Source organism: Epargyreus clarus, unplaced genomic scaffold (genome assembly GCF_041222505.1).
Source record: "Epargyreus clarus isolate Ecla_fem2 unplaced genomic scaffold, WU_Ecla_fem_2.2 ptg000035l, whole genome shotgun sequence".
In the NCBI taxonomy this organism is placed as follows: domain Eukaryota; kingdom Metazoa; phylum Arthropoda; class Insecta; order Lepidoptera; family Hesperiidae; genus Epargyreus; species Epargyreus clarus.
Genome location: NW_027332240.1, coordinates 3738030 through 3751708, shown reverse-complemented (window position 1 = coordinate 3751708; position 13679 = coordinate 3738030). Strand labels below are relative to the sequence as shown.

Here is a 13679-nt window from a genome sequence, read left to right as displayed (position 1 = left end):
AATTCAATCAAACTAAGTAATTGATATCTTGGTAAGCTTGTTTGACATTTTTTTATAATATAAGAGTAGCAGACGAGCATGCAATCCACCTACCGCTCATGGACGTCTGTAATCAACCCCACATACGGTTAGATTCCTACCTGAGATTCCCCACAAATGAGCCGCTACCCCTGAGAACTAAGCTGGAATACTTAGGATCAGTATGTCTCCCTTACACACCCTTCAAATCAGAACACAGCAGCGTTTCAGACTGCTGTTATTAGAAATAGATACCGCCGGAATAGGGAATATGCACATTTTTATTTTATTATTTTAAACCAATTATCACATCGTTTTAACATAGTAAAAAATATAAACAATTTTATTAGTGTTTGAAATAGTTTTTTTTTTTTATTATTTAAAGTATCAATAAAATTTGACACATTTGAACGCCGCCATTTTACGCGCTCTCTGAATGACGTCACGTAGCGTGATTTGTATTGATATTAAAGATAACTGTATGCACATAAAGTTATTATTTAACGTTTTCAGGTTTCATCGCTATTTACATCATGGGAAAGGCTAAATAACCACTTTATAAATATTTCCTAGAGTTATTGTGCAAACTACTACTATAAATACATTAGGTATATAGTGTTTTTTTCTGTTACAAAAGATGCAAAAATACGAAAAAAGTGGTGCATGATTATAGGAAACAGATAAAGTATCTCCAAAATCGCATTAACATTTGCATTTACAGTAACAAACAATAATTTTAGGTAAACAATTTTAAAATATTGCATTTATCAGTTACTTCGTACTTATCGACTTCTACATAGAACACTATCATTTGAAACACACATAATGCATTATAATATTATAATAATAGGTGAATAAAAGTTATGATCAGTTTAATATTTCTGAATTGACCTATGCATAAAAACCAGTTTATCCATTTTGCATATTTTAGGTATATAATCCGATTTTGATTTGACAAAACTACTTTCAATCATTGTTCTTGATTATTCCTAATAATACTATGTAGAAAAATCGCACTAGGCAATAAATAACACTGTAGGGATCTACACGAAAACAATTTTTCTCTCAAACAGTTTGAATATCGGCGCCGATAACACGCTATGTGACGTCATTTTTCGATTCGACCAATGGGAATGCGTTTTGCAATTTGAATATCGCTCGCATAATTTACGATTTTTGATTAAAGTTTTAAACAATTTAATACGAAATAAAGAAAAAATAACGGTGTAGATGTAATTTCAGGACCGTAACGTACCGAGGAAAAAAATAACAAGCAAATCTAAATCACATGCATATTCCCTATTGAACCACAGAGGATTATTCAAATTAATGATCCCCTTGTTCTATCCTCGATGATGATAACATTTCTGATTAGATGTTTAAACCCTTTTCGTGTAATAGTTATGTTTATTTATATTAAACTGTAAACATTTACACTGTAAGCATTTTGTATTCCATACTCCTCTCAGAATGAGAAGGATTAGACGATAGTCCACCGTTGTGGCCAAGTGGGTATTGGTCCAAGACTTCCCAAGGTGTGCAGGTTTTCTCACGATGTTTCGATGATGCGATGATTCACCGTTTAAGCAAGTGATTATTAATTTCTAATACGCGCATAATTTTGAAAAATCAGATATGAGTGCCTGGGATGTAAACCTCGGACTCCTTAATCGAGTTTCCTAACCACTAAGCTATCACTGCCCTTGTGATACGTGATCACTATACGAGTCTTAAATGCAGAGGGTTCGATTGCCTTACAGCTAAACATCTAAATGGTAGATTTCTACGACACTAAAGGCAATAACAACACAATTATACAATAACAACCCTACCCCTACCCTACCCTATTTCCCTAACCCCTACCCTACCCTACACCCTACCCTATTTCCCTAACCCCTACCCTACCCTACACCCTACAACCCTATTTCTACAATAACAGCAGTGTTAGGCGCTGCTGTGTTCTGCTTTGAAGGGTGTGGTAAGGGAGACATACTTTTCCGAGGCGTCCCAGTTTGTCCTCAGGGTTAGAAGTTTACCAGCAGCCAACCTCAGATAAGGGGATTCAGTCTAATAAAATTCTAATGGGGTTGACATTTCAATGGGAGTGACCACTAATCATTAGTCGGACTACATCGTATTTTTTATTTAACTTCTTACACTATTATATTTAGTACTATGAATTGTTTATTGACATAAATTTCGTAATAAAACACAGTTAAGTATAAAAAAGTACTTTATTTCTTTAAAATTTTCTCTAACTTCAACAACGGTTCATTCTTTCCTTTCCTCTTCTCTTTCTTCAGTTCCCCGGTTTCTATAGCCTTCTTCATTACCTGAAAACATAATGGTTATTATACACTTCTATTAAAAACTATGTTAAGTTCTTAACCATAGATTAGTAAAGATACTTCGCCGCCTTGAAATTGAATGAAGCCACAAATGGCTTATTATCGTAAGTTCTTTTTTTAAATTCTTGACAAATAAAAACATTTTTAGAGAAAATTTACGAATAAATAACTAATACTGCGTAATTTACATGAATTTACATAATAAATAAATAATTATTTCAAATAATTTAGGGATATTTTAGCACGGAGACGTGGCAAAACTTTTTTACGCAAGTATTTCAATTTTCAAAACTGGGTACATTTTCTAGTTAGGAGTGAGTAGTCTTTACTAATCTATGTTCTTAACCACGTATTTTGGATGCCAGCTGATTTACGTATCGAGGCGATCATTTCAGTCATCATTATCGAACCTTATCGGAACTAAAACTTCGCATTATGAGTTTTAAAATGCTGAATAGTCAACTGTAACGACATTTAATTTTACAAATATAAATAGAATGCATTTATTTTTACATTTTTCATTTAACTTTGATAGCGTTAGAGTTCCGTTTTTTAAACTTTTACTCGAATTTTAGTTCCGATACGGTCCACGGGAGCGCTGTACGAACGAATTCATAAACGTTGAACGTTTTCGAGCAAACGTAAAGACTCGTACTAAGGGTACAGAACTGGGAACGGTAGCACTACCATGAGTTGGCATAGAAACGTCACTATAGAAATTGTAAATAGAAAACTATTGTCATTTTGCTAGTGAATAACATAACTACTATCGTTACGGTATTTCTTGACAACGTCTGTCAAATTAATGACTCATGGGACCGAATTTGTATGGCAATAGATCATAATGACATTCGCTAGCGATTTGATTTCGATAGGTTTTTTACGTTACGAGTGGCTCACACTACGGAATTTAGTTCTACGAGTAACCACCAGAGGCGCTGTACAATTTTTCATACATTTATTTTACGCAGTCGCTAGCGAGTAATACTTTTGTAAACTCATGGTAGTGCTACGGATCTGTGATATACTTCAGGTAGACTGGTCTGTATGAAACTGGTTACACGTAGATAGTGGTCACTGCCTTTACATCAGCTGCTTGCTGCATAAAGGTAGAACCTTTTCTGGTTCGACTCCGGCGGCACCAGTATTAAACGCTGCTGTGTTCTGGTTTAAAACGTTCCAACTTAGTCCACAAGGGGTAAGAACGCATCTGTGGCCGACTTTACGTCTTTTATTCGTCTTTTCCACTTATTATTTTAATTAAAAGTGTAATTTTATAAAGTTTAAAAATATGTCACACGAACAATATGAGATTCTCAGTCATTTTCTTTCCATAGGGAACCCAAAAGCCAATACTATGTGTCCATTATATTTGGAAAGGGAGGGAAAAAAGATTTTTGGCAAAGGGAGATCTCCCGCCATGGTGGGTGATCATGCCCGGACAGTGGCCGTGCTCCGCCAGTCTCAGCTCGGAGCTTGTATATGTAAAAGATGTTTAGAAAACTTCGATAGCGTAATTCAGTAGCGCCATCTCTTGACGAGTAGCGGGAAGTCGCTACAGATCAACCAAACTTACCTGCAAAGCATTTTCCTTAACACCAAAGGTGCTATCATTATTCAACGTTGGATATTTGAAGGAGAATCCCTTAGGGAATAAAGGTCTTGTTAAGAGTAGATCTAGTTGCTTCTTCTTAGCGCTTAACGCTTTGTCTATGGACGGGTCTACTTCTGTCATTGGTCTGTGGTAAAGTTAAGGTTATAAAATAATAAAAGTGTTTAAATACAAAAATAAATACGCTTATTATATGGCAACACAACGTTTGCCGGGTCAGCTAGTAAATGATTAATATTTACAGACTTATATTGAATCGTAATGCCCAAAATATCCGTGTTAAGTAAACAATGCATAACCTTGTAACCTCATTAAGTCATACAAAAGCCTATCAGGATTATATCTGTATAGCCCGCGCCAAACTTCTAGTACGCTGTGAAGTTGTTGAGTGCAGGTGTCAGAGAGTCAATCCAGTCAAACACTACTACAAGCATATACTCCGTAGCAACGTAAGGGCACACTAACGCAGCTATGTACCCGCGGGCGAGAGCAGCGGAGGGTGCCGGAGGATCCCTCGCTGTCTTCGTCCCGCTAATATCTACAATTTGCTGTTGCGATGCGACTCGTTATATATTCAGAGCGAACTAGAAGTTTGGCTCGGACTGAATGAATGAATGAATAAACAAGACGAAAATGCAAAATTTACATTATAGAAATTTACAAGTTGTTTCACACCCTAAGAGAGACATACTTTTTCGAGGCGTTCCAGCTTAGGCCTCAGGGGTAGCGGTGCATATGTGGCCGACCTCAGGCAGGAATATCTCCTATATAATAGAAATATAATCCTACCCTACAGATGTTCATGGGCGGCAATAGCCACTTACCATCAGGTGAGCTGCATGCCTGCATGCGTCTACTCCTACTATATTATAAAAAACACGTATTTATTTTCAAAGGATACACATCGTCCTCATCTATGATGATGTCCATTTCCTTGGCCGCGCGTTCTCTCCAACCAACCGCCTGGGCGGTCCGCTTCTTCTTCAGCATCAAGGCATCCAGGGCTCTCGCGGTGGACACCAGGTCCTTGAGCGTCGTGATGCTAGAGTGGGGTATTGGGAAGGTCGGGAGCTCTGTACCTGGTCACGTAAATAAAAAATAAAATGAACAGAAAATACTATAAAAAAAAACAAAACCTGACGGCTAAACAATTATTAATTGACAGTTAGGTAAGTAAGTTAAGTTAAAAACAAAAATATTGCCTATGTCACGCTATCAAAGTACGCTTAAAAACCCTTTCATGGTTCAGTTTTAGGAAACAAAATATGTATATTTTAAAAGTTTTATAATAATAGCAATATAAAGTTCTGAAGTATTCGATTATTACTTATCAAAAAAACGTTTATTATTTAATCAGTAAATAGATGGCCTTATATAGGTTTAGAAAATTGTATTTACAAATACAACAATCACATTTAATTATACGTTTTCCAATGTTTCTCGATTAAAAAATCTATTTTAATTATAACAAGTAAAATATCTCAATAGGTACTTACTTTTATTAAGTGTCCTACAGATTTTAGCATACAGATACGCTTCAGAGGAGTCCATCATAAGGATTGTGAGACCCTCCTTATTAGCCCGAGCCGTCCGTCCGCTCCGATGTACGTAGTTCTAAATGTTTAAAATATAAAAACTAAGTATAATATTTATTCACACATTTTAATTAAAGAACTTGTAGTCCCAGTGGTAAGGGCAGGTAAAATATAATTAAATGAATATATGTTGTTCAGATTTTCTGTATTATCAAAATAGCGACATGTACACAAAAAAACAGGTTCAAAACAGATATTTTGCGTTTAGCTATCTGCGCGATCGGGAATCGAACCCAATATCATCTGCGCATCGAACGGGTATTATTACCGCTGTTCTATGAAATTGTCAAAACTGGGACGTCCACTTAAATCAAAGGCTCTCCTATAATTAAGAAAATCCTTTAACATCAGGGAGGTCTCCGAATATCGGAGTCTCCTAAAATTAAAGATATCGCTTAAAATTAGAAAAGTCCCTTCTAACAAGGATCCCCTAAAATCAATTAAATCTCTTTAAATCACAGAAGTTCCGAAAAAACAGTAATTCCCTAAAATCAAAGAGGTCCCGTAGAATCAGAACCAGAGTCACTTCCTAAAATCAAACAGGTCCGGTAGAATCAAACAATTCGAAATCAAGAGAAGGTTCCCTAAAAACAATGGCATACCTCAGCGGTCTTCGGCACCTGGTAATGCACCACATGGTCCACATTGGGTATGTCGAGACCGCGCGCCGCTACGTCAGTTGCCACTAGAACACCGTTGGGATCGTCCCGGAACCTGCAAATAATATTTATGGCAATTAAATTCACCATTTCACCATTGTTTACTTAGTGAATTCAAGAAACATTGACGATTAAGTCGACAACACTTAATTTTGTCAATTATTTTGAACTATAGGTTATTACTCAATTAATAGATTAATTATTTGTTATATTGATTAAATATTTGGAAATGTATTGATCACCTGTTTATCTATAAGCAACGCTTAAAGATTGGTTATGGTTAAAGTAATTTAAAAATTGACTTATCGGTGAATCCCCTTATATTTGGGGTACGTAGGCATAAAATTCGAATGTAGGACCCATGGCGTAATGTACTATATATTTTTTGTTACTAAAAAATAATTCCGTTTTTATAATTACCTTTCTAGATTTTTCAATCTTTGCCTTTGCGGCATGCTCGCGTGCAACGGCAGAGGGCGACACTTGAGTATAGTTAAAAGTTGTGCTAATCTGAAAATAAAGTTAACTAAAATGATATAAGTTCAATTAAATAACTTTAATGAAATTACATTACTAAGTGAGTATACAGTCCATGTAGGTAAGCGGTAATTGCCGCCAAAGGGCATCTGTAACTGGCGCGGTTGTGTTGTTATGTGAAGACTACGTTGGAAATGCCTTGAGTAAGGCCGTTTGTCCACCGCCACCGCCACCGTCACCGAGCCGATACCGAGAACGAGATTATTTCGGGCCGATTTTAATATGACGTGACGACGATAGTTTGTCCACCGCGACCGATATCGGCGGTTTATTTTGCTCCAGCTGTCACGCGTGTTACGGCAGTCACGCGGATCTACTCGAAATATCGGCGGCCGGATGACGGTGCTCGGGTGACGGACGTGCGATGGACAAGCGGCTATAGTAAATGCATGTACGCTACTTCGGCGTCGTCATTAATTATCGGTATCGGCTCAGTGACGGTAGCGTTGAACAAACGGTGTTACTAGTCAAATAAGGGCAGTCAACTGTTTACATTAGGTAATTTGGCCGTATTCGTCTAGAAACAATTTCGGTCGCCGACAAATATAAACCGACACTCGAAATGTAAACTGTTTTGCCGGAGATCTCCCTGTGGGCTACGTGAACATGCCCGAGGAGCGGCCGTGTTCCAACAGTCTCAATTCGGAGCTAGTATATGTACAAGATATTAAGATAACTTCGATAGCGTGATTCAGAAATGTAACGCCATCTATTGACGAGTAGTGGGAAGTCGCCACACTGTTATTTATATTTGGACCCATTCGGTCACATTGGTTCACCAAGCCAATTCAGTTAAACCGAATGCGCAAACTTATAATTCAGAAATAGGTGCAATAAAGTGTAACTTTTACATTTTAGCAAATCATATAAAAATCTTACAAAATTACCTTCTAACACTGCCTATGGAATTACAGAATACAATAGCCCTTCCCGGGTGCATCTTCAGTACATAATACAGGTAAGCGTCCTTATGATCCATTGAACATACTATCCTACATTCTGTTAGTGTTTCTGCTGTACCTGTGGACGAAAATACCAAATATAATATATTATACTATACAGGGTGAATTTTTAAAACGGGCCTTCAGGGCCAAATCCGAAACTATAAGGATTAGCGAAAAATGCTGAAAGGAGTTACGAGGCCGATTTGAATAAAAACTAAAACTGCATCATTAGTTTTTTTTAATATTTTTTCCTTAGCCGGGAATCGAACGAGTTCATTTTGAAAAAAAATGACACCTCTATATTATTCCACTTTATCTACAAAGATGTAATTATAAGAGTTTCACATTACCCATACTTGATTTATAAATTTCTTACCTAAATTTTGTGTAGTGATATCGACGACCTTAGGCTCAGTCATGCCAACCAAGTCTACAAGTCTTTTAATTTTTTGTTGTGGTGTCATCTTCTCTATTTTTCTGTTTAGGATCTTACCCCTTTTTGTTACCTGTAAATACGTGAATAGGCTAATACAAAACAGTAGTATATTAAATTGCACAACGAAAATCGTTAATCCTGATTCCCGACGATCCTGATAAGGAGAATAAGATAAAATTATTAAAATCGTGAATTGTCATCGGTTCTTGATAATTGTTCAAAATTTTAAATTAATCGGGCCGTTCAAAGTGGATCAAATTCGAGTTCAAAGACTCCGTTACATACATACATACATATATACATAGATAAAAACAACCTAAGCTAATAAAAGCGTGTTAAAAATGGCAGTATCTATGTATGTAACTATTATGAAACATTACCTTCTTTCCCTTCATATGCGAGGGTAGATCGTGGACAAGCGTGAGAGTGGCTGAGAAGACGAAGTTCTGTCTTGTGGACCGATGCGCATCATCAGCATTGAGTCTCTCCAATAAAGGAGTCAGCTCATCGAAGTGACCTCGCTCAATCATACGGTCAGTCTCGTCTATCGCCAGGAATCTGGAATTTAATATTTTATATGTGGGATGGTGTTAGTAAAACGTGTGTCAAGAGAGCGAGTAGGAAGATAGTAAGTTAGATGGGTAGAGAGAGATGGAAGAATGGAAGACTTATCGAGTGAAAGAGATAAATGAAGTAATTTCAAAATGGAGTGTTATTGGGTTACTGGGATTACTGGGAGTTTACTCAGACGTTTGGTGATAGTAAAAAATAAAGGTCAGTGAAAAGAGTTAAATTATCATTTTATTCCAACCGCACCACGCCACATATATTGGAAAATATTTATTTATAACAAAATAGTAACAAATGACTGTTTATGACTAATCAAAGCTAGATAGGATTATTGTCCTGAGGTTGGCTACAGGTGTATTGTAGGTGTATTACACTTGTTTCAGTCTTATTTACTTAACAACATTGTTATGTGTGTTTAGGTTAGGTTAGGTTGGGAAATCCGAAACATGCAAGTTTCAATTTAATCTTCATATAAAATGCATCTCTGACTAAATAAGACTGCAATCCATTACAAAGTTAATTATTCAAATATCTGTGAAAAACATGTGTGATATATGTACTAATATTATAAAGAGGTAAAGTTTGTAACTTTGTCTGTTTGTTTGTAAGGGCTAATCTTCGGAAATACTAAACTGATCATGAAAATACTTTCACAATTAGAAAGCTACACTATCCAGGAGTGCTATAGGACATTTTATTATGATTGAACAATAAACGAGGGAAGCCGCAAGTACTGCTAGTTTTTAATAAATAAATGAAATAAAATTTAATGAATTAAAGAATTGAACAGATGAATGATATACACAAATTGTTTCATCTACTTACTTGACGCTGGCCAATTGCTGCAGATGCGGTTGACCCTGGGTGATCAGCTCCCACAGCCGTCCTGGAGTCGCCACCACCACCTCGGGCCCGCAGCGGAGCACCCGCTCTTGTTTCACCGCCGCCATGCCGCCCACTATTGTTGCTATCCTTATACCTAAGGAGATTAAAGTGAATTTGCAAATGAGCATAGTCTGAAGGTGGTAGAACCCTTTGTGGTTCAACTTCGGCGGCACCACCACACCTATTTCTGTGTTAAGTGTGCAGTGTTAAGCGCTGCTGTGTTCTGATTAAAAGGCTGTGATAAGGGAGACATACTTTTCCGAAGTGTCCCAGCGTAGTCCTCAGAAGTAGCAGAGCGTCTTTGGCCGACCTTAGGTAGGAATATGTAATCCTTGGCCATGTACCCCAAATACATATGAAATAAATGCATACTCTAATAAAATGTGAACTTTAATATTATTGAGAATTTTATGGTGTACTCTCAAACATAGATTTCTTCCATTCTTTCCATGTCCATTAAAGCAAATAAAAATCATAATACTTTCTAATAAGGGGAGGTAGCAGATGACTCCCCCAAAAGATCCAAAAAACGACTTTTTTCAGTTTATTGTTGCCAAGGGGAGCAGATGCCCTCTAAATAAAAATGCAAAAACTGTAAAGGTTTTTGCATGTATGTATTTATTTTTTTACTCCACTATTATGTCAGCTAAAGGTTCATTGGCTTGCGACTCCATTGCTTAATGATAAACATATAATTAAAAAAACAGGTCTAATATTCCAACTATGGACCTCACATTTGAGACCGAATTCCTAGCGACCACGACTTTTTATGCATTTTTCCTTATAATAAGCATAATATATAGATTTCGTAAACTAATCTTACCTGTATACTTAGCAACAGCTATCAAATGCCTGCTGATCTGAATAGCCAGCTCTCTGGTCGGAGTCAGGATGAGGGCGTACAGTGGTTTACCAGTCTTGGTCACCACATTGCCTGGTAGCTGCAAGTCATCAATGACTTTCACACAACCTATACCTATTTACAAAGAATGGGTTATTAACATAATGATTATATATGGTGTTTTTCAAGTATAACATTATTAGATTTGTTAAAAATATAGTATAAGGCTTAGCGAATAATGTAAATTAAATGGTTTTCAGCAAGGTAGTATGTATTTTCCAAAATGAAAAGCACCTTGTTAGATTACCAGCGATAAATAAAAAATCATTTTTTTTAAATAATTTTAATTTTAATTATTAAAGTATTTTGGTGATTGAATCTTCTATATAAAATGAATTAATGTTTGTCTGTATGTCCTTTATAAAATCGTAAACTATGCATTTGATCATGTGATGATCTTTAGCAAAGTTGTTTTATATGAGCCCACGAAGGTTTCTGAGTTGGCACAACCAATCGACAGATTGTGCCATCTTCAAATTCCTTATAGTGGTGGCATAGCAACGCCGGCAGGGTACAACTAATTATATAAATAAAATTACCTTTCTTTTCAGTATCCACTTCATCAATACCATCTAATTCTTCATCTTTTTCACCATCCTGACCATTATCAAGTGTTTCATTAACATCACTAGTTTCATCACCCAATTTATCACTGACTTCATCATCTGAATTTTCATTCTCATCATCCGAACCATCAGAATCCAACAAATCTGATAGATGAACGTAATTATCATCATCGCTATCATTGCCTTCATCGACTGACTCTGCTCTCTTTCTTAAAGGAACTTCAAATTCTTCTACAAATTCTTCTTCAGTACTTTTATCTTTATCAGCTTCATCAGCAGAACTGTATCCATCTTCTGATGAATCTTTAGTTTGTTGAACATTTTTATCTTTACCTTTCTTTTTATTATCTTTCTTAGGTTTACTTTTGACAACTTCTCTTTCTTTTTTCTTAGCCGATGTTTTTTTGTAGGGTATTTCATAAACATCTAAACCCTTTGCTAGAGCCTTTTCTTTGAGTTTCATGATACCAGATAGTATTGGAAGGCCGAATGCTAGTGTTTTACCGCTACCTGTCTCTGCTGCGCCGAGGATATCTCTACGTCCTGTAAAAGTATAAATATACTTACTTAATAATTCATTAATACTTTTAAATCATACATTGAACTTATAGATAATATGCCTAATATGGATGTAAATTTGAACAGAAGAATATGGTGGAGATAGGAAACAAAATATATTTCTTTGAAGAAAAATGCTCAGCCCATGTGAATATGATATGATATATATCCCATGTGATTATTGCGACCAGCAAGAGAAATAAGGATATAAGGCTTACTTCTCGTCATTCTATAAAAGTTTGCAAACAAGTTTTTAAGGTGGTAGAACCCTTTGTGGTTCTTCTCTGGCGGCACCACCGCAGCAGTGTTAAGCGCTGCCATGTTCTGGTTTGACGGGTGTTGTAAGGGAGACATACTTTTCCGAGGCGTTCCAGCGTAGTCTTCAGGAGTAGCAGCGCATCTGTGGCAGACCTCAGGTAGGAATATCTAATCCTATCTGGGGTTGATTACAGATGTCCATGGGCGGCAGTAGCCACTTACCATCAGGTTGTCTGCTACTCCTATATTATATAAAAAAAAAGTACATAGTCCACCTGATTGCAATTGGTTACTTGGTAAATGAAATTAACCCCATATAAAATTAGGTTTCTACTTAGTTATTTTATTTTTAACTCTGTGGTAAATAGAGTCAGTCTCTTAAGTTAGCAATTAATTTTGTTAATACATCATTAATATAAAAGAGTTTTAATTGTTATATGCAATACTTTTTATGATGTCATAAGTTGATCTAACAGGTACATTACCATGGATAGCTGCTGGCAACGATAACTGCTGAATTTTAGTTGGTTGCTTGAAACCTAACTCCCCTAATGCTTTCAATATTTCCTCCGGCAACTTAAACTCTGCCCAACTTAGCATATCTTCAGACGTCAAATTTGAAACTTGTTCCGATATATCTTCACCTAGTTTTTTTCTTAATTCCTTATTTGAAACCTTTTTGTCTATGGTTACTTCTGGTTCTATTTTTGAATTCTTTTCTTTTTTATTTTTAGGCTTTTTAATTTTCTTCTTGTTTTCCTTTTGTGTTTCATTATTCTCCTCTTCTAATGCATTTGTTAGTGATGGTGTGACAATGTTGCAGGATTCTACTATGAAGCCATTGCTCAGTCTTTGTTTTTTAGGTGGAATCTCTAATTCTACAGGCTGTGTATCATCAGAGCCTTTGCGCTTTTTATTCTGCTTTTTCTGAAATAATTAAAACCTTAATTAGTATTGGTAGTAGCACATAGCACTGGTAGAAGATTTGTCGCCTGTTTCTTACATTATTCTTGACAATACAAATATTTCTTTACAATATTAACAGAACTACTATTTACTTTCAAGCTACTTATATTATAAATATATTCAAAATAAAAACTTTCAATTATGTTCTTATGCAGTTTTACGGAAGCGATATGATAAGATACTGATTAAAAAGAAAATTAAACAAGTAATTTTATCATACAGAAAAACGTTTTATTAAACAAAATAACCGGCTACCCTACCTTTCGTGCATTTTTCTTCGGTTCTTTATCCAAACCATAATCGGTACATTCTTCTAAACCAACAAAACCCTGTAGTTGTTCCATGGTCATTGGGAACCCATCTAGAGGTACTGACTCCCATTTTAGACTTTTCACCTTCTTGGACATGGTAAAATAATTTATTTTCACCGTTCTACAGTAACTTTTATAACCTCTTACAAGGAAACGACGTGATTTTGACAATCAGCCTTGTGTGACAGTTTGTGTACGATTTAGTTTCGTTCTGAAACAATGCAAACACGCTTTTTAACATTTTGAAAAATATCATCTGTATAATATAGTTAAAGAATAACCGATATAAAATACTTATATATTGTTTCTTTTTAGCTCTAATTTATTTATCTTTAAGTGACACATTTATAAAAGTAAATAAAGGTTATTCCTAAACGTTTACTAAAATAGTGATGTAATAGTACATTAACGGTGTAACCGTGGTGTAACCGGTACTTAATTATTATTATAGATATTTTGGATACTTGGGTAATTTGCTATAAGGCGTTTTAATAGTGAGGGAATTTAGTTCTATT

At 35.8% G+C, this 13679-nt stretch overlaps 1 protein-coding gene across 1 annotated transcript; it reads right to left on the bottom strand.

Annotated features, from left to right (window-relative positions):
* Positions 1-2238: 2238 nt before the first annotated feature.
* Positions 2239-13362, bottom strand: LOC140756402 (ATP-dependent RNA helicase DDX24). Its single transcript, XM_073091881.1, has 14 exons — positions 13114-13362; positions 12373-12814; positions 11045-11614; positions 10428-10580; positions 9545-9698; positions 8530-8707; positions 8090-8219; positions 7657-7789; positions 6653-6742; positions 6176-6287; positions 5475-5592; positions 4880-5057; positions 3943-4105; positions 2239-2351 (listed from the first exon to the last, which is right to left on the bottom strand). The coding sequence occupies exons 1-14, from the start codon at positions 13258-13260 to the stop codon at positions 2253-2255; spliced, it is 2667 nt and encodes an 888-aa protein (XP_072947982.1). The 5' UTR covers positions 13261-13362; the 3' UTR covers positions 2239-2252.
* Positions 13363-13679: the final 317 nt, after the last annotated feature.

What these genes read in the sequence shown, in the direction of transcription:
- LOC140756402 (XM_073091881.1), bottom strand. Translation starts at nt 13,260, where the DNA reads ATGTCCAAGAAGGTGAAAAGTCTAAAATGGGAGTCAGTACCTCTAGAT. An exon ending in TCCATAGGCAGTGTTAGAAG is followed by an intron (nt 6,743 to 7,656) that starts GTAATTTTGTAA and finishes CTTTATTTTCAG; the next exon opens with ATTAGCACAACTTTTAACTA. An exon ending in TTAAGGAAAATGCTTTGCAG is followed by an intron (nt 2,352 to 3,942) that starts GTAAGTTTGGTT and finishes TTATGTTTTCAG; the next exon opens with GTAATGAAGAAGGCTATAGA.